Source organism: Lepidothrix coronata, unplaced genomic scaffold (assembly GCF_001604755.1).
Source record: "Lepidothrix coronata isolate B3197 unplaced genomic scaffold, Lepidothrix_coronata-1.0 Scaffold202, whole genome shotgun sequence".
Lineage (NCBI taxonomy): Eukaryota > Metazoa > Chordata > Aves > Passeriformes > Pipridae > Lepidothrix > Lepidothrix coronata.
This window is the reverse complement of record NW_016690382.1, coordinates 1008427-1029956: the sequence shown is the minus strand read 5'-3', so window position 1 is coordinate 1029956 and position 21530 is coordinate 1008427. Positions and strand designations below refer to the sequence as shown.

Here is a 21530-nt window from a genome sequence, read left to right as displayed (position 1 = left end):
CAGTAATGTGGACAGAAGTGCCCTACTGTAAATCACAATATGTTACACTAATGCAATGCACATTTTTCCTTGACAACACTGGAATTTAAAATGTATATGTACCATATCATTGCAAACATTATTACTTACTCAACTGTAATGGTCACATGAAAATCTCAGGAAACCATTTTTCTCCAAAGACGCTGTACCACAGTTCAGATGACTCATGAAACAAAGTCATCTGAGCTGCCATTTTGGATTTTTTCCTTGGAAAGTAAGACCCCAGCTGGCTGTATTATGGGCCTTGATGTCTAGAGTTTACTCTGGGCTTTTAACAGGCAATCAGTGAAGTTGTTTTCATGTTCAGGATGTGGTGTTGTAGCATATGGGGAGGTGAGGGGGTGGAGGAGAACAGAGAAAATTATACTTATTTTTCTCCAGGTACAAAAGTTTAAGGCTTTTGTTCAGATTTAAGATTTTAAAAAAAAAAAATTAAAAAGCTCTATAAAAACTAAATTTCTTTAACAGACTCTTAAAAAGATCCAAGCATAATACTTTTGGCTTTTTCCTGCAGTTCCAGCTATTCTAAAACACTCTTGTACATATTTCCATAGTGTTTTAGAAAGTACAGAGCTAACTGGTAGTATGCAAAAGGTTGTAAACCAGGGGTCTTAAATTTATTATATTAATCTTCTACTACCTAAGTCTGAAGTAACTGAGCAATTGACTCTGTGTAGCCTTGCAGCAGTTAAAGCACATCCTCCTTGCTTAAATATTACGTGTGCATTGAACGTCTCAGAGTTCTGAGACAGGGCAGTACCACAGCCCAGGAGCACCATTCACTGGGTGTTCCAGTTCCTTTTCACATTTTCAGCTTTTGCCTGATAATTTCACTGCCTTCAACCAGTATCAATTTTAGGATCCTGCAGAAAGAAATGGATCATCTTTGCAGTCCTGGGGTCATTCTGGGAACTATAGTTCATTAAAACATTAATTTTACCTTTCTTACAGCCTATGAAAAAATTCTCGATGATTCTGTTGGGGCAGATTCCCCCAAAATACTGTAAAAGCCTACCATTCCTTCTAAATCAGTTTTACTGCTGCTTGTTTTCTCACCAGCTAATTCTTCCTGTAAACATATTTTGTAGATATTCAAACATTAATTTCTTATTATTGCAGTTGTGTATAAGTAAAGGGCCAGTGAAGTCAGTGAGTTGTTCTTTCATTTTTATGGGATAAATTTAATGGGATTCAAGCTAAGCTCAGTTAAACTTCAGGTCCAAATTCATTCTCACTAAGAGCAGGAGATGCTTAATTCTTTAGTTATAAGAGTTTGCTTGTTCGAGTTGGATTTTTTGATTTTTTTTTTTACTGTCTAAGAGATTTATACATGCTTATCTTTTTTTATCCTAAGCCACATTTTGGCTGCATGTGAAATGGGTCTCCAGACTGTGACTTGAGCCACATATATAGTGGATGGGTCAAATAAAGTTCTCATGATAGGGTTTCATTACACAACTGATAACAGTGCTTTGCAGCAGGGATACAGCTGGGTAATCTGAATCCCTGGCTGGGAAGGAAAAGAACCAGCTAAAATGATGAGATTGATTTATGTGCCAGCTCCAGGGGTAAAGCAGATTCATCCACAGAGCCCTCAGAGATAGAGTCATTTCCTACTTGGTAAACAAAGTCAAGAGCCCATCTTCTACTTCTACTTTTGATTTTCCAAGGTGTAAGTCTTGTGACTCCCATCCATCATTTTTTGGCCCACAGGTTTTCAGATTAAGGAATCCAGTCAGCTCTGGTACATGGTGTCACCCACCCTATAGACAACCTCCTTTCTAACATAATTGTACCTTTTACTAATGAGTACAATGAGAAAAAGTACAGTTTACAGACAATGTTCTTCAATCCCAGCTCAACTGATGAAATCAGGTCATCATGTATGAAGTGGAAATTTTGATTCTTGATGTCATTTCTGTTTGTTATATTCAGCCCTAACTTTCCTAGCTAAGCACCCTGCACAAAATTAAGCCCACTATCAAAAGTGAGAGGTTTATATTGGGGCCCTAACTAGTGCTTTCCAAAGAAACAGACATTGGCACTGTTAACAGGAAGAATTTCTGTAAGTGAAAAAGTAATTAATTTTAACAGTCTGTATGTTGGTAGCCTGATAATTCATATAACTCCCTTGTATTTCTAGTATTCTACCTCTCTTCAGAACCTTTTATCCACATCCCCCAAGACTACAGTATTACATGTCCGACTCTTCTTTCCTGTACAGTTTTCAGGGAGCCCTCTCACTGATGAAATGTCTATTAATGGGGCCAAACTGTCAGAAGTGTCAGTATGAGAGTGCAGAAGCCTTTCACGTGCTTCTGAATCTACATAAAGGCCACATGCAGACAGAACCTTCTCTCTGCTGGAGAGAAGGCTGCTGTGAAGAACATAAAATAAGGGTGGAATATAATTTTTTCCGCATATTCTTCAGCAGTAACATGACATGTCTAGAAGAAAGACCTGTAGCATCTTCATGTAAAGAAATAGCTATACATTCCACATGTAAGAAGCATTTCCCAGCCCTGTTCCTACTGCTTACAAACTGCACACAGATCTTTTGGCAAAAATCTAATCTTCCCTTGAAAAATCTAACAGAGACACATCAGCGTAAGAAAATCTCTCTTCTCTCTCCCCTAAATTCCTGACTTTTTCAAGGAGCTTTGTTTCCTAGTCCCTTCCACAGGTTCCTATTACCATAGTTTACTGTAGTAGCTGCCTTATCACTTTCTGCTTGATGAACTGAAGATAAATGGTTGCTCAAGAAAGAGTAGAGTTCAAAGATGAATCATGAACCTAGTGCAAATTCACATTTCTTCGAGTACCTAATTTCAATTTTGGGTCACTCTTCAATAGAGTAAGTAATTCCAATCTCCTTTGAAAATGAAAATAATTGTCATCTGAAAGTAAGTGGAGAAGGAAATCCAAAATTTATAATTTTTAGATAAAAATCTAAACAGTTTGGTTGAGGATACTAAGTTATTCCAGTCCACTAAACCAACACAGAAAATAAAACTATCATGAAACTGCATATATAGTCACAATACTGTCAGGACTGAAACTATTCTTTCCAGATAATACCTTCACAATACATACAATAAAATTCTGGAAAACTAAGTTTTAAAACTGAACCTTAAGCTCAGCTGCTTCGAGCTGTAATATTTGGCTAAGGTTACAGGCAAAGTTTTCAGAACTCTGTAATTCAAAAATTGGCCAGACTCTGCAAATTTCACAAACACTACCCACCCCCTATTTTTTTTTTTTTTAAATGACAACCTGAGTGTAACCAGGAAAATTTTTAGGTGAAGGGAAAGCGTAAAGCATGATCAGTTTTGTAACCTAATAAATGGGGCCACAAACATAACCCCTTAACAATGTGAAGAATAATATGTTTTTGATTTGACCATACAATGTAAGAAAAAATAATGGGATAGGAATTTGATAGTCTCAGCTTCCCAAATCCCATATGGTATGTTTATCATTTGCCATATGTATAGTGTCTGATGTGCACACAAAGACTATGGATTTGAGACACTTTCTCAGATCAGCAGCTTGAACATATCGTATCCCGCAGTTTCATGAGATCCAAATGAGATGCAGAACACGCACCATTTACTGCACAGGCGCGTCTGCCTTCATGGAAATTGCTATTTACATTAGCAGATTTAACAGATACTTGTTAATAGGTGATAGAAAGAAGCCAAACTATATCCTTTTCTTGAACTGTTCGATGTTCTCGATGTCTTATGTCATTTTGTAATCTGACACACACACAAGGAAGGCTAAGTATCCAACGTTATCACTTCCACCAGAAAGACAAAATAAAGCATTTCCAAAATGGGCATGAAGACACCTCATCATTTCAGATGGTATCTGCAACATTTCTGTTCAAATTCCACTCTAATACAAAAATGAGAGACAAAACTTCTGAGCTCTCCGTTCTCATCTCCTCATGCACACACAGTAAAAAGGCTTTTACTGGGTATAGGGACCCCTATCCATTAAGATTCAGAAATAGAAAAGCAGGTCTGGAAAAAAGTGTAAAGAAACAAAGAAAGGGGAAAACCATTACGAAAATTAGAGTTGTGTGAAACTTGGCTGTTATGGTATGTATGGTTCATCCAAACCTTTTCCTTGGCTTTGGTTCATGTCCCAAATGTTGCTTTGACTTCTGGGCTTGAAGGAAGCCAAAAACTCCAAGTGAAACATTGCCAAATCCAACATATTTTTGCAGGTTTAGGGTCAAAACCATGCAAACCCGCAGAGTTCCTCCTACCATCATAAATCAGCCTGAGTTTACCAAACTTTTCATTTCTGTTCTGCATAACCTTTTTCACTACACACTTCCCTGCAACATTTAAGCTTTTAGCCATCAGTACTGCATTTAGTAACATGATTACATAGCTTCATATCTTAATGGCTTTCTTATTCTATGACAGTTTGTCATCTTTTGTTTTAAATTACTCTTATGGAGTTTGTTTTATATACTATCCAGTGTCCTATGAGTTTGCAGGGAGGCACAATCAAAGAAACAACCCTTGGTCTTCAAATAGATGCTGTTGAATTTCTTTAAAACATTTACTCTTTTTAAGGAATTTTAAAAACACAGTGAACAGTCGCAACACAGATTAAGGGACTTCTGAAAAATATAAGGACTTGTGAACTTGTGAGGAATTACTTAATTTTTAGGAAAAGCACTTTGCCTCTTTACCAACATACTATGTTGGGAAATTAGTTGGCCAGGTGCCCTCTAATTCTACTTTTTATAAAAACAATTTCTGTTGATTTATCCAATATAGATGTCATATGTGGAGGTAGTTTTCCAAAAGTTACATGGAACTCTTTTTAGAAACAGATGTCACATTAGTCACCCTCCAGTCCTTAAGCAAGTTAGAAATTCACATATTTCACCTTTAACTTCCAAGAAGTTTAGAATGAAAACTGCTTGGCACTGAGAGGAATTTGGCCTGACTGCAAGTTCACTCTACTTTTAGGAAGAAGTTGAACTCGATGGTACCTTTCAACCTGAATTATACTTTGATCTGCTGATCCTCTGGTGATGGTATTTTTAATTTTAGTAACTGTTGGGTAATCCCTTTTTCTGTCACCTTCCAATACTTTGTCCATAAAAAGTATTTCTATAAGCAGAACCTACCCAAGTTCCTCTACTGTGAATACAGGAAAAAGAAATTTCTTTCATTTTTTTTGACCTCATGACCCTATTTTTTGAAAGCTCTCTTTATATGCCTTGATTATCTTTGGCTCTATAGATTCTCTGGCAGGCTTCCATCTTCTGACACATTGGGAAATTACTACTGTGAGTGCATTTCATGACTTACTCCTTATTGTGCTTCATGCACTTCAGGGCCTACCTGCTTTTTTCACTTGCTGGGTTTTATGATCCTGGTTTTTTCAACTCGACAAATTTCAGTTTTGGAAAAGTTTTTTGTTTGGGTTTTATTTTTTTTTGATAGCTTCCTTTATCCTGCTGTTTAACTGCGCTGGTTTCTGTTTGGTCATCTTAAAGCAGTTTTTGATAGGTGGTATCCACTTCCTCTGAGCCAATATAATTGTGTTTAAATAGCCTTCATGATGCCTGTAAAAGGTTTTACTTCTTTGACTGTCTTTTTTAAACACTTTTTGACATGTAACAGCAATATGGATGCTGAGTATGACTACAACTAAATTTTGTTCAATTACATCAAAAAGGTAGTGGAAATGTTTGGTTTTCCCTGGGAATACATATTCTGTGCTAAATATCTCAAATTTTCGTGCAAATACTGAGCTATTTTACAGCATCCTAACATTCTGAAAAAAATTTACTAGCTCACTGAATTTATTACTGATTACACTTTCTTTTAAGGCACAAATACAATCGTTACATTTTGCCCAATTTACTGACTTTCAATCACTACTTGAAACATCTGGCCAGCTGTTTTATACTTAAGAACTAGTCTTGGGAACAATAAATATGAGGGGGGAAAAAAGAAAAAAAATTAAGAAAAAGCACAACAAAACAAAACACAGACCCTATCAGAGACACCAGAATCTTCAGAACATTGCTGGAAGAGACAGGTTTATATTTGCTTTATCTATATCTGGGTTAAAGAACAAATGAACGGTCACTGCACATGTGGCAAAACCCATGGAGGATAATTTAATACATGTGCACCTAACAAATTTCAAGACTACCCACTTAAATTTCTTATTCCTTTCTCAGAAATCTCCTTTAGCAATACTAACCCGATAGCTCTTCATTGTAAAAGATAAGGAAAATAAATATACCACAGAGTAACACTTCAAATACTTAAAATGGTTAAATTGAATGATTACTACTCAACTATTTTAAATTAAATCATTGCTTATACGTAAAATGTTCCCTTTTTGATCTTGAGGCTTTTGCTTTATATTTGAGTGATGTTCTCAGTTGAGATGCACCTCAGCAGTAAAGGATATTTCTGGCAGTCACTGCTTGGCTAAAATAGTAAGAGTGGAGACAGAGCAAAGGGTGTACAGAGGCTCCAGTTCCCCCTTACAGACTGATGGATTCCTATTCTTTATTTGGGTTTTTTTTTAGGTTTCTGTAAGAAATAACTAGGTCAAATCAAGAGTAAGGTGAAGGACACAGTGTACATGATACAGGTGTAGGTTTACCACCTACATCACTGTTCCCCAGCTGGAGGTCAGCCCTCCACTGTCAGTATTTCATCTCCTGAATGGACCTGGTGGTTACATGGCAGCCTCTGGCCCCATCTCCTGTTCCTCCTGACTGGGTTTCCCAATGGCCCTTGGTCCCAGCCCATCACTAGTCCTGGCTGGGACTGTGGACAGACCCTGCTGTCAGCACCCAGCCCTTCCACCATGTTTTGATCACATGCCTGGGTGGCCTCGTGCTGGGTCCCTGAGGGGCAGCTGCCCTTCCCTGTGACCTGGCAGTGAGCCATGGGCTGCCTGAGTCCCCCCTCCACAGGGCTCTGATCCCTCAGCAGCTGCCCTCCTGCCCAGCCCAGGCTCCTCAGGGATTCCTCTGTCCATGTGTGGCAGGGGGATTCTCAGCAGCAGCTTCAGACATCAACTCCCAGCACAAGCTGCAGCCCCTGAGCTGTGTCCCTGCCATGATCCTGACCCAGCTCCCAGCCAGTCCCTGTGCCAGCCCCCACCTTTCCCACTCCTGCCTCAGGCCCTGGGTCCCAGCTCAGCCCATGTCTACTCCCATTCCCAGTCCTGCCTCCCAGATCCCCTCTGAATTCAGTTGCAGCCTCCTCATTATCATGATCAGCAAGAGTACCAAAATGCATTTGGTCCCTCCTGCTCTTACTATGACCAGGACAGTGCCATTGCAGGATAATTCTGCACTGGGAAGCTCTAGAAATAAATGTTCTTCAAGTGTCTTCAAATGTACGTTATTATGTCCTGGCTTTTCAAGGTACAAAGAACAGGGAAATTACAATTTGTGGAATCATCCAGGAGAACAATTACACGAAACTTTCCCTTTTAGCTTTTAAGAAACATCTTCAGGATGTGAGATATATTATTTCACCTGACTGTCTACTACATAGCTCGTGTTTTAATTTATCAGGTACTTCAGACACATTTCAATTAGGTAAGGGAAGAATGAAATTTGCAGTTGAAAATTGTAACAGAGCATCCTAGAGAACCAACAATACACGAGTTAGCTTATGTCAGGCAGCTAAGCATGGCCAATAATTCATATCCACCAGAATGGATTTGGCATCCCTTCATCCAGGTATCCAACGAAGGTATTCACAGCCAAGGTTTCTATGTAGGAAGCTATTAGGTGAAGTTTTATATGATAGCTTTCTGGTGTTCTCATGATACACTTATTTCACAGTTAAAAAAAGAGACAAAGGAGGACTTCAAGTTCCCAGTTATCCTGCTTATAGCACTAATTATTTTAGAGTTTATCAGTTTCACAAGAAAAAGGTTAACAAAGCCATCACGTATCAAGGCCTATGCTGAAAGCACGAGAACCAGACAGCAGCCTTTGAGCAGTCTTTTCTAATGTCTGTATTAAGAGAAATAATTATATTTGCTAGGACTTGGCAGCCAAATGTTCTTATAAAAGAACACCCAGACAGAAAAGCCAATTTTGACAAACCTTACAGCTGACTGCAGAAGGACTTTCTCACAAATTACAATTCACATCAACAGATCAGATGTAAATGATGAATGACAATGGACTGTTTCCATTTGTACTTGAGACCTGCTTTCTCAATGACCTTTTAAGTTTATTTTTTGTCTGAACGAGGGTTTTTTAATTATTTTCTCTTCATGTGAGAAATCTTTGTCTGACAAGGCAGTGGCAAAAATCCCATTAACTTTACTAGAGCCAGGAATTCACCCCACATGCAAGAAAACACAAAATTCTTTCTTCAAAATGAAGAGACTATAGCACTCATGTGACACACTGCTCGCATTGTTATAATGTCCCTTTGAAGTTTAAAAAAACAAAGAGGAGGAGGGGATCACAAACACCTGGCTTTTATCTTTGTCATAACTTCTAGATGGCTAAATTATAGTACTTCTCAATATGACAAAGGTATGTGACAGCTAAAGAGTAGGTGTAAAATGCTGCTTTCATTATGCCAATATGCAACTGTGAAAAGAAACGTGACTAGCTGATGCCAAATAATATTGCTTAATAAAAATTCACTCCACTAAAGAACAAATGCATTTCTAATTCATGTTGCTAAAATATCCACAGAAATACAAAGAATAACTCAAGGCAATACGAAAAAATCTGCATTCTGGGCATAGTTTTGGGTTTCAGATTCAAAGTTAACGTTTTTATAGTTCACCTACATCAAACTAATATTTTAAAATAAATTCATTTTCCCCTATTTACAATTATGACAAGTGTCATGGAAAAAAACTCCAATTGTATTAATACATTTATTTACTGAAAACATTGGGACTTCAACAACATCCCTAACCTGTCAAGCTTTCTCCAAAGTATTTGTAGGGAAGGATTTCCCTACATTTGTCAGATGTGGAAAGCTAAACAGACTTTCCCAAGGAAAAGCAGGAATGGAAAAATACAAACATAATTAAAGGATCAAAGAAATGCTTTTTATGTACACCCTTGCTGTAACTTGAAAGAAGAGCCTTCTATAAAATTTAATGTACTGCACTCCAGTGTTGTTTGTTGTTGAATTATCTGATTATCTTGACAATCCTGCTTAAAAAAACAGCTGCATCTTTGTAAAAGAAACCTGAACTGCAAATAGGAGTACTCTCTTCTATTTCTTCATATGCAGCTATTATTCACCATCCACTAAGTAGGTGAGAAAGAGTAGTAAAACTGCCTAGTCATTGCAAAATAATTAATAAGGTATGTAATTTTCCTTGTCTTTCACATGCTAAACACAATCTTTTGATTGCTCACTGGACCAAAAACCATATCAAATTCACTTGCACTAAGTACCTCAATCAGTAACAACTCATTAGCAACATTTTCAGTATTATGAGTAACATACCACTTGAAAATCTTCTGAGTTAAGAGTTCAGGCAATAAGGGGTATATAGGATAGACTAAATCTATGCTCCTTAATGGTGTCATCAACCACCTGGAACACCTTGTACACAACATTTATTTCTCGTGCCTCAGTTTCTTTCCATATATTTGTTACACTTCTATTCTTTGAGATACCCTGAGATCTACTAATAAAGCATGCTTTGTCAAATGTGGAGTGTCTTAACTGAACACTCAATTTTTTATCTTTTTTTTTAAACTTACAAAGAAATTTGGACCCCAAATTTTCTAATGAAAACTCTCGCCTGAAAGCTCCTCAAAGCAGAGGTGCATTTACAATAAATAAGAATAATTTCCAAGGAAAGAGTGTTCTAGACAAGATTATATATGAAGGTGCTTCACCTCCCTGCTCTTTCCAGTCCGTACACAGGGTAATCTGTAAGTAACAGTGTATAAGGCTATTACAGAACACTCATAATGAAAGATAAGTATAAATGGTATAAATCCGGCTTATTAGCAACCAACCAAAATAATTCTACTTAGACTTACTCAAGCAGAACTTTTGTTGCTGACCAGATGTATTAGTAACAGACGTGCAAGCTATTCAGAATGATCTATGGAGAGTGACAAACAGCAGCAGCACTGGTTACAAACCACGTAAATACAAGACCAAATTATGAAACTAAAAATCAGAGCTTCATGCAGACCACGAGAAGGTTTTGAAAACTTTTTTATATTTTCATCCAGCCTATCAAGCTTTCAGCAAAATAATGTTATAGTTCATGAATAAACTACAAATATAAGGAAGTATATGGGGAGAGTTTGTGCAGAATTTAGGTAATCAGCTGTATTTTTAGACCATGTTTACTTTTTTCCTACTTTATATATAGGAAAACAGCTTTCATTTGCAAAAGCCAAAAATAAAAAAGTATAGGTAACATTATTAAGCAGCACCTAGCTTGGAAAATCTACTGCTACTATGAATTTCCATTATACTTCTTTTATATTACAGGGTTAAACGTCCTATATTCATCTTACATTGAAGACAGCTACACAAATAGGGTCAGACATTTTATTGCAATTTCACTTTGCAGAATTTCAATCTAAATCATTGCTTTTGTCACTGATTATAATTTATGTAATATAGAGTGTTTAAATACATAAGTTAGTAAAATATTAGATGAGCTATAAGTCAATGTAAAAGTTAAAAATGAACTATATGTGGAATGCTATATTGGACAGTCATGTGCTGAAATACTAACATCTATTATAATGAGGTTATTGATGTAGAGTTGACATATAACTTGATTTGCAGATGCCCTACTGACTAACCTTTTGCAACTATATCTCAGTGTAAACCTGTGGTAATTATTGCTGGGTAGGGAGAGTTGGTTTAAGTGAACTATTTCTTTTGATGCATGTTGAATGTGATTGCCCCCTGGAGACGACAGGAGTCCCGCATGTGTGAGTTATTACATAAATATTGAGGGGGAGAAAAAAAAGGTGTATCACATTAAATTTTTCCTGTTTCCTATTGTTGCAGTTTTGCTTTTTCTAACGAGATCTTTTTCTTCCAGTGCCTTGCCATATATGCCCTTTTCAACTAAAAAAAAAAATAATTAAAGCACATAGTAGCAATAACTGATTTATTTGGAACATAAAAAACTTTTCAATAGTTGCAGTTCATAGATCTCTAAAAAATGGCAAGTCAAGAAGTCTAGATTTTATTCTTAGTAACTGAAGCCAGTGAATTAACATTACCTAGACAACACTGAAAAACATCAATTTTCTGACTTAACTGTTAGAAGTGGAAAAAGATGAGAAAATCAGTATTCAGACTTTCTAATATGGGATGCCCTAAAAGTCCTTGTAATAGTGCAAAAGTAGTATTAACAATTATACATAACATTCTATTATACTGTGTACTTGCCTAAAAATCCAAAACTAATAACTGGGATAGTCTAGGAATAAAAATTATGTTATTTTATACTTATTCATATAATGTAACACTCTAGTCAAAAGAAAGGACATGACAACTACATATAACAGTTGTGTTGATAATATTTCACCCACTAGAATCTTTTTTTCATATTAGAGCACAGAACACTGCAACAATCCTGTCAACCCACCAATTATGACAAAGAAAAGAAAAATTTAAGAGACTGTGAGCCTTGTAGAAACTGATCTTCAAGTGGGATTTTCACAGATTGTCTACAGGGACATTTTATAACAAGAGTAGTTTTGGCTTCTGGGGATTACACTGCACAATGAAAACAAATGTCAAAGTAAATCCCCAAATTAAAAAAACACTTCTGGTATTGATCCTCAGACCTACCAATCAACCCTCCTGCCCTCTGAAGATTCTCAAATACTTTTCTTCATCTGAAACCTTTTAGAAATATTTTCTTCAACATAATCTTAAACTACTGGCTGAAGTTCAACACACGTTTCAGCAACACATGTGGAATTTATCCACAGCTTATGGAACTTCCACAGGCCAAGGAAGGAAAATTCCTAACTGTCCATCCATGTTTACAATCTGAATTTATATTTATATTATGTTGAAAATCTGAAGATAAGTACACTAGCTGTGTCTTCAATAGTCTTACATGTGTTTGAATTGATTATTTTGAATTTTTTAAGTACGCACTTCTAATCTGGCAATAATTTTTTAATATATAGCACTACAGCATCAAAGGTTTACTTTTTTTTTTCCTATTACCTGCTGCCCAAGTCTCTGCTCAAAGATTTTTTGATAGATTGGTTATCAATGAGTACAGAAAAGGCAGTTTTGTTACGTTCTACTTTTTCAAAAAGTCTATTAAAGTTTATGTTCAGCTACATAAAAATGACCACTTTAAGAAAATGCAATTTCTGCCTTTTTCCTAGATATGCACAAGAGGAAAAAAAGGTCTCTGAATTGTGTGAAGCTTATAATATGCTATATATTTTGCTAAAGGCTGGATATTTTTTATGTTGTAGCTATTAGCTACACTCTATCTTGGCAAAATCCACCTATAATTAGAGAGGCAGAGAAATGCCAAAGGAAGTACCCATGAACATATCACTAACACACATAATTGTGCAATCTACTGTGCTGGGTTCTCTCCATCTGCTAGTACATAACTCCTGCTTTATCAGGATGAAACTATCTGATATGAATACTAATTTTCTCACAAATTGACCAAATTTAAGCTTAACCAACTCAGATACAAAATTTTACAGTCCCCAAGGAACCAACAGTTTGAAACCAGAAGCATAAAATACCATAGGCTAGTTTTCAAGCAATAAATTGAAGAGAATTATGTGGATATGTTAGAGAAAACTGGCGTGAATTACTGCTTTAATTGTAGAAAATTTATGGTAAAATAAGTTTTTAAGTCACTAAAACCATAATTAGTCTCTATTCTGCATCTTCCACAAACAGGTGTTCATGGGAACCTTAAGGGGAGAACTTCATTCTAGCTGTAGCTTACTCCATCCTCTGAATTTGTCACTGAACTGGTTCCAAAATCTTACAATTCTTTATCATCTTACACAAAGACCAAAAGACTTGTTGCAGCTGACTTGCAAACAAACCAGCTTTTGTTTCAAGATATTCAAATCTGATAGCAGAAATCTTAGCAAGAGGGAAGATCTTCACAAGCATTGCAGGCCATGTTTTATCCCTTCTCTTGTCCCTGAACGTATTTCAAAAATCCATCTACATCATATCTCATCTGTGTGTTCTGATTGCTCGTGATATTAAGAACAGGAAATCAAGGGCAGTCACCTTGTTCCCCTTATCCCCTGCCCACAACCAGAAGAGGTAGGGAGCAATTCTGCACATCAAAGCCAGACCACCACTTGCAATTCATACATGCCCATTGTGGAAATGAGGCAGGAATGGTGTAAATAGGCAAAATCCCTATCTTGGCACTACCTACCCCCCAAAATTACCAGCCTTCTAAAGATCGAAACCTACAGAATCCCCTAAACACTGAGAATTATTAAAGCCTTCCAGAGAGGTATAGGTCCACCTTAGGATGGATGCTTAAACCAGAATTCCCTTTTAATACAATAGCTCATGATTTTTAACGTCTTAAAAGGTTGTGTTTTGACACTGCATATGTATTTCAGCACTAATAATGCAAAGCTTTACGTACAAAGTGTTTATGTAATGAATTCTCTCCTGCCTTGTGTCAGCTCCATGCACTAATGCCTGTCTGCATAGCACTCATGGCTGCTTCCTGTGTCTCTGCACTGATTAAACTGCTCTGTTCATTTTTATTTGCAGGACTTCATCTCATTCCCTAGCTTTTTCTTTTTATTGATATTATAGTTTCAAAGTGTTTGAAACGATGCAGTCGGAAATACACTGCATTAAAGGAAAAATCATAGTAAATTCATAGTAATGTCGGGTATGGCCATTGTTTAGGCCATGCTATCTTATTTTAAAAGACACAGAAATAACATATAGTAATGTGCAATGTCTTCAGTATGTTTTGCATTTCTAGAACTATTATGGAGTTGAAAATTGTATGGTGAAGCACACAAAGAAACAAATCCAAGGTTAAGGATTCACAGTGACTAGCTATGAAATCTCTTGGGAGCTATTTTCAGTGAGTAAGATATCACAGACATTCACGTGGCAAGAATCAGAAAGCAGTAATATTAACTCGTCAGCTTTTCTCTCTCCATTGATGGGACTTTCTCCTGATCATGTTTTATTCATTACCTAAGACTAAATTTCCAGCCAGTACAAAGCTATAAGAAAACTAGAACTCTTGCACATCCAGTGACAAAGCACGACTGAGAAGCTAGACTCTGTTTAAAAAGTGAGATATTTACACCTGGAAAATGTACATATGTACACAATCTGTTTCACAGTACTGCAGGCACAGAGCATTGATCAAGCTGCCTGTAGATGATGTTTGAAATCAATGAGAACTACACATTGTCTCACTCAAAAACAATGTTGTTAGTGAAATATCTCTTTTCTGCATGTGGATTTCCACCCAAAGAAAACCCAAGCTACTTGAAAGAGAATTGTGACAAATTACCCAAACATTTAAAACAACAGAAAAGTCAAAAACTTTGCCAGAAGATAAACTGGAAGAAAAGGTGGAAACACCCACAAGTTGAATAGATTAGAGCAGAATAGGGTATTAAACTTTTTAACTTTGTTTCAGGCTCATCCCTGCACTTTTTTTGTGACCTGTATGCATTGGACATTGTAAAAAATTTCCACAAAGAAGTGTTTCTGGACTTAGATTACTTATTGAATTGATAAATTACATTTATGAAAACTATAATCAGAAGTGTATATTTCATTTCCTTTGAGGCTATGTGATGAGACATATAGTAATATTATTATGTGAACCTTCTTTTGTTTACTCCAGAGAAACAAAAGGATTTTGTTTTTGTTATTAAAGCAGGTCTGAAAATCAGATTCCAACCAAATGCACTTAAGTTCTCCATGTTATGCAAATATTTCCTTTCCCAATTCTGTTGAGGTAACAGTGCTACTGGAAGAAAGATGTTCCACACAAGAATCAAGAAAAATGCATCTCAGGAAATAAACAAGTCTCACACCTTTAACATTTCAAGATCCTACAAAGAGACTTGAGGAATTACACACAAATTTATGACATGATACCTGTGTATTTCTTAGCTCAGTGTTTCTCAAAAAGGCTTATCATTTTTAAGACAGAAAAAAAAAGAAAAATGAAGGCATGTTAGATACACTATTCTCAAAAAATTTCATGATAAAGTGTTCAAGGTCCAGCTCTCCTGCTGTGATGCTTTACCTAATATATGACCATCACGTCTGGCAAGACTCGCACAGGTCTGCCCTTGATTTGTGTTAGGAAAAGCCAGAAAACCTCACAACTATTCTTCATTCCCAAGAAGTAATGTGAAGTCTGGCTCCCTGATGTTTCCAATTTTACAGTGATCCAAATAACCCCCCAAAACCACACCTGAAGCATCACTCACAATTATAGGTGATAGCTGAGGGAGACCAAAGCAATTCCCTCCCCAGGCATCCCAGGGCATTCTCCACCACAGCAGTGCCTGGAGTGCTGTGAGATGGGGCCATCAGAGACTCAAACCTGACCTGCAAGCACTGAGGCTGGGACATGAACCAGCTTTGAATGGTTTTTATCTGAAAAGATGGTGAAAAGCTCCACGAATATACCTGGTGCTACAAGTCTCGGGAACTGTTACATACTACTGAGGTTTCAAAGAAACTACAGACTTCTCAACTTCTTCAAACCTATCAGAAAGCAAGTGGGCAGCTGAATGGGTAGAGCTTCAGCCCCTACCTGAGCTGCACAAAATGGATGGCACTTCAGTTTGCCCAGAGTAACTCCCTGAATGGTCCATGGACAATCCCACTCGCTTCCTTATTACATCTTTTCCAGTACTTCTGCAAAAGGGATCAAGACTTGGCTGGAGTAAATGTAATTTGACCAGCCTGACTGCTCTTCAATTCTCAGCTGAGCTTATCACAGCCAGCCAACAGCCAGCTTATCACAGCCAGCCAACAAATACAGTCATTACATCAGGCCAGAGAATTTTAGGATATACTTTTCCCGTAACAGCTCAATACATCATTCACAAATGTAACAAGTACACTGTAGACACAAGCACTATGTGTTATAGATGCCTATAAACATAGGGTGTTTCCACTAAACACAGTAGAAGGTATTATAAACAGCAACAAGGAAAGGGGGTCAGATCCCTACAGTTTACTAAGATTAAACATTAATTGAAAGAGCAATTATTATTATTTTTAATCAGCAGATGCATAGTACTCCTAGAAATCTGGTTTTCAAAGTATATTATATATCTCACATCACGTGTCTCCCCAAAAATCCTGCCTCATTTAAATCCTTAGATCACTCCTGTTACTCTTTACACAACTCCATAACGGAGGAAACGTTTTCTTAAAAACATATTTTTAAAAATTCCTTTCTATACCAAGGCTAATTGACAGGAGCTCTACAATTTGTTTGGCTTTTCAACCAGTCAACCACCTACTTATCAGATTCATATCTTGAAAATAATGTGTTGAAGGATATAGTATTAAAATATTGAAACTTTAAGGCATAGTAACAAGAAATAACAGTTCTTGGTTAACTGGTTTTCATAAACTGTTCTTAGTGTGTAAATGTTTTATAGGAAGTGAACGGAACATAAGAGCTATACACCAGACAAGGAGTTTTCTTTCCAAATTCAAGCCATTCAGCCACGCTTCTTCCATTTGGTAGATGCATTCTCACCACAAGATTAGAAAGCCCCAAGTATAGCAGTTAAATCAAAGTTCTTGGGAATGGCTTCTATTCTCTAGTCATCACACCACTCAGAGATTTCCAAAATATTACTAAAAAAATAAGCTTAATATATTCCTTTTACTGAGCTACAGTAATTACAAGTAGCTGCTCAACACTGAAATTTAATTCTCTTATATCATATTGTCAGATCAAATACTTCACAAGCTTTTGTTGCTACATCACATGCAGTCAAATGCATGGTGATGCAACCAGGATGTAATGACCAAGGTTATAAAGTAGACATAACACTGCCCAGATGCATAAAAAACGTATCATTTCCTGAACTTGATTCTGACAAAGTTCCACCAACACAAGCCTGGAGAGAGATGTGGCGTTAATTTTTCCATTTTGCATATAGGAACATATTAGAAATAGAAATACAACCATACAAAGCATGAGATGGTCAAATTCCATCCACTGGAAATTTTCTAGAATCACATTATATTAACCAGATCAAGGCAAAATTGATATTTTGCACTGTAAATTGCCTAAACACTGGGCATGGAGACACTGATGTTGTCGACAGAAATCAGCACTTCTCTTCGTGGTTTTTCACAGTCAGATCTCAGGGAATAATTTTTAAATCAAGCATCAAACTTGTGGCCTTGAAAACAAGTTCCCCAGTATGTGATGTATCACTTAACCAGACCAGTTCATTGTCTTGCAAATCTCAAACCCCAAGGTCAGAAACTTAAAATCTGTAGAAACTGTCCTAGATCAAGGCTCAGAGTTTATCTTAAATAAAGGAGAGATACAAGAGAGCCTTTTCTTTCCAACTGCAAGAAAAAAACATTTGCTGAGGTAGTAACTCTGTAGAGGTCTTCAAATTCTATTGGGTTTTTTTCCCTCACCCTAATAGTAAATATTTCACAGACAGAACTGAGATGAGTAGGGCATCCTCTGGTAGAAGAGGAGAGATCCATCAGCTCTTTGTGGGAGAGATTTATTATGCATCCTGGTAGACACAGTGAAACAGAAGTGTACTATCTTTGATGCTTTTAAAACACAACTGAAAAATAGACTCACTTGTAAATGTTGAGAGTTGTCAGTCATATTGTCCTCTCGCCTACGAACTTCTTCCAACAGCTGTGCATTCTTTTTTTTCTCCAGTTGCTGATTGTGCTTCAGATTGGCAACCTTCTTGTTTTGATCCTTCATATGTCTAAGAATTGCACACATATACCCATTAGAGTTAATGACAATCACTTATTTTTCAATAGAAATTAACTTTGTGACTATGACACAGAACATCTCCAACGGACACAAGTATTCCAAGTATCAGATGTAACAATAAGACTTCATTTTGTTTTCAAGATGGCAAATCAAAACATCTTTAAGTTTGTGCAGTGGTAATGCAATTATTTCCACTTATAAGATTTTTCCCTTTTTATCATTTGCTCACAAATACTCATACATGGTCCGAGCTCTATGCAGAAAAACTCTTGTAAGAAGGAGATTATCCAGAAAAATTGTTGTAAGAGGGAGATTATCCAACAATCCTTACACACTCAGTGCATTCAGGAACAATTTGAAGGGGTCCTTTAAGTAGCATTAATTTCAAAGGAAGCAGGAGGTAAAGGTGATGACTAATGTATGTTGTGAAATTCTACTTTTTAAAACCTGGACTACTACAAATACAGTGGTTTGGAGGATTAAAGTGTGATGGGGTAGAAGGTCAGGTCATAAATATGCCATGAAGAATAAAGTATGCCTTTACAAATAGCTTTGTACTTGACAAAAACATTTCTACCATTTTTAGTAATGAGACTTCTTTCTACAAAAGATTATCAACAAACAGATTTATGAGCCATTCCTAATGAAAATGAAACAATCTTTGCCACCATTAGTTTTCTATTTTTAATACTGTACTAAATTTCAAAAAATTGTTTCAGTATTTGATTATCTTTTGCTGTGGATCTTATTTAATAAGTTACCAGAGGCATTTCTGATACGGAGCATACATCTTTTTAAGGAAGAAGGTAAGTAAATTGTGCCTGGTAGTTAATGAAAAAATATCCTTGCAGTAATGCTTTCTACCTGCTTAGATTCTTACATATTATTTTCTTGATTTTCTTTGACTTTGAGGAATTTGCTCCCTTTTATCTATAAAAAATTAAGTCACGTGCAAATTCCTAATAAGATCTACTCACTAATCCTATTTTGGCAAATGAAGAGAATATTATTCAGTGCCCAAAAGGATCACTGAAAATCTCTCCATTGCTTCCACATCAGCAGCAGTGGAAAAAAAGTTACAGAATGTATTTCTTGCACAGATTTTATTATCCTAAAGAAACTAGGTCATTTTATATTTCCTTCTATCACTGATTTCTTTGTCCTACCAGTGTTTTTTTCACCACTGATTTATACTGAAAAATTAACAATTAATTTTTAATCAATAAATGTTCCATGGTATTAAAAATTCTTAGAAGGCACTTAATACACAAGTTTAGAAGTACAGCACATAACAGAAAATCTCACCTATTATAACTAAAAAAAAGTAACTTCAAGTTGCCTAAAAAAATAAAAGTGCATACAACTAGTTCAAATATACATTAGATGCTCTGTACAATTCCAAGGGAAAAACAGCTCTCTCCTGAGTCTGTCTCATAATTGTAAACACAGACTTAACCAGCATAAAACCAAAATGAATACTAGAAAAAATTACTTTCACAACTTTATATATAAATGTGGTATTTGGCAGAAATTTTGGTGGTGCAATATGACTTTGTGCTGTTAAAATATAAATTGGTTTCCAATCTCATGTTGAGTAAATGATAAATTCATTTATATTTAATCTCTATAAGAAGTTCAATTTTATGCCAATGCTAACTGCTTCTTTCATCACCCCTCCCTCACACAACTTCCCATTTCAGCTTCTGTCTAATGCCACACTGAAAAGTAGAACATGGTAAAGCTGCAAAGGAAAACATCTGGTGCCTGTGATATGCAAAATCTTGAAGAGAAGGAAATAAAAGAAAGCTCTGTCGTAGACTCTCTTTATTCCACAACTGGCTACATACCTATGGAAATGAAAAGAAAATGCTACAGTTAAAAAGCCTAGCTGAGAAGTTTTCTTTTAGGCATGCATTAAATGTACAGGGGGAGTTCAATGCAGCAAATAAATGCAAGCACATATTCCCTACTAATCCTTTTTTTTTTTTTTAAACAGCAAATATCAAATACAATCCCTGATCCAGCAGAATTTTTGACTTGCTTGCTCTGGTATGTTTTCATGCGGTTCTGTTTCTAAAATGCTTTTGAATAAAATAGAAGATTAGGGTAAGTAAAAAATATGCATAAGAAATAGAAAAATATTTGGGAACAGTACCCAATCAGCACAAAATATCATATGCCATGACCATATAGGTTATAGAATATCCACATACTTTACTAGTAGCTATGCTGATATGCAGAGTTGAGTCTACATTACTCTTTATCATGTGGAATTAGTTTCATGTGTTCTGCTGCACTGTTTAAATTTAAAACTCTAAGACCACAAAATTCATTAGACAGAATAAAATAAATAAAAGATTACTGCTTAAGACATACATCTTGAAAATCTGAAATGTATGCTGCAAGGGTCTGGTCAGTAGAATTGATGTTACCATCACAAGTTAATAATCTTCTGGTACTAAAACATATGCAGAATTATTCTCTGATAGTGTAATTGCCCCAAAGCAGAAAGATGAAACCCTCAGCTCTCCGACCTTCCACACTGTTACAGTTCATTCTGAAGTTGGGCATCTATTATCTTTCAGTGAGCTAAATTCTTTAACCACTGAGCTAGACATTACAGTCACCTCAACCTAGTTATTATCAATACTGTGCTGCATTGGGGATTTTAAAAACTTCATGGAACTGGAAAGCCAGGCTACAAACTAGTTCTGAAGCACCCAAGTCCAGAGTGGTGCCAACATTACATTTGGCTTAAAGAAATTATGTTCTGAGCTCGTAACATTTAAGAAGTAAAAAAGCAAACTAAAAAGCAGTGTAGATGACTAACTCTTTGCAAGATGTTTAATTATGGCCAAACATTAAAAAGCAGGGTTAATGACCCTTTTTGCAGATAACAAATTTAAATTTGTTTGTGTTCCTATGGCTATAGACAGTCAGCAATTGTCACAGAACATCTAACAGTTTAGGACTAAAAAAGAATTCAGAGTGAAACTAAGATGTCTTCAAAACAGAGCTAGAATAGAGCTAGAATATAAGCACAGCTTGAATAGTCAAAATAAAAATAAACTTAAAAAATTTAAAAAACCCTAAATCACCAACTAAAAAAGGAAACAAGTTCTCTTCTGTTCCAGAATTGCAAACTGAAGGATATTATGGGCATCTTCTAACTCATTTGATAATTCAATATCAGAGAAGTATCCAGCACACAATAATGATGACAATAATATTGGAAGTTAATAAAGAGATGAATACCAGGTATAAGAAAAAAGTCTAAATAAAATTTTATTATTTTAGTACATAAGACATTCTCACACTCCTAAAGAATAGAAAAAAGATTGTATAAAGTAACACACTCCTCTAGAAGCCTCCTTACTACTGTTAAAATTGAGCTTATTAATTTTTTTAACCTAGATCAAGCCATTTCTCTCAACTGAAAATACATTCACCTTAGATATGCTACCCAAGTAAAAAAAAAAAAAAAAAAATCAAAAAAAAGTCATAATTTCCTG

At 36.0% G+C, this 21530-nt stretch overlaps 1 protein-coding gene across 1 annotated transcript in view; it reads right to left on the bottom strand.

Moving 5' to 3' along the window:
- ERC2 (ELKS/RAB6-interacting/CAST family member 2) overlaps positions 1-21530 on the bottom strand; it is a 436730-nt gene that overhangs the window by 227189 nt on the left and 188011 nt on the right. The window contains 1 exon segment of the mRNA XM_017832458.1: positions 17872-18007. Coding sequence (XP_017687947.1) covers positions 17872-18007 — 136 coding nt within the window.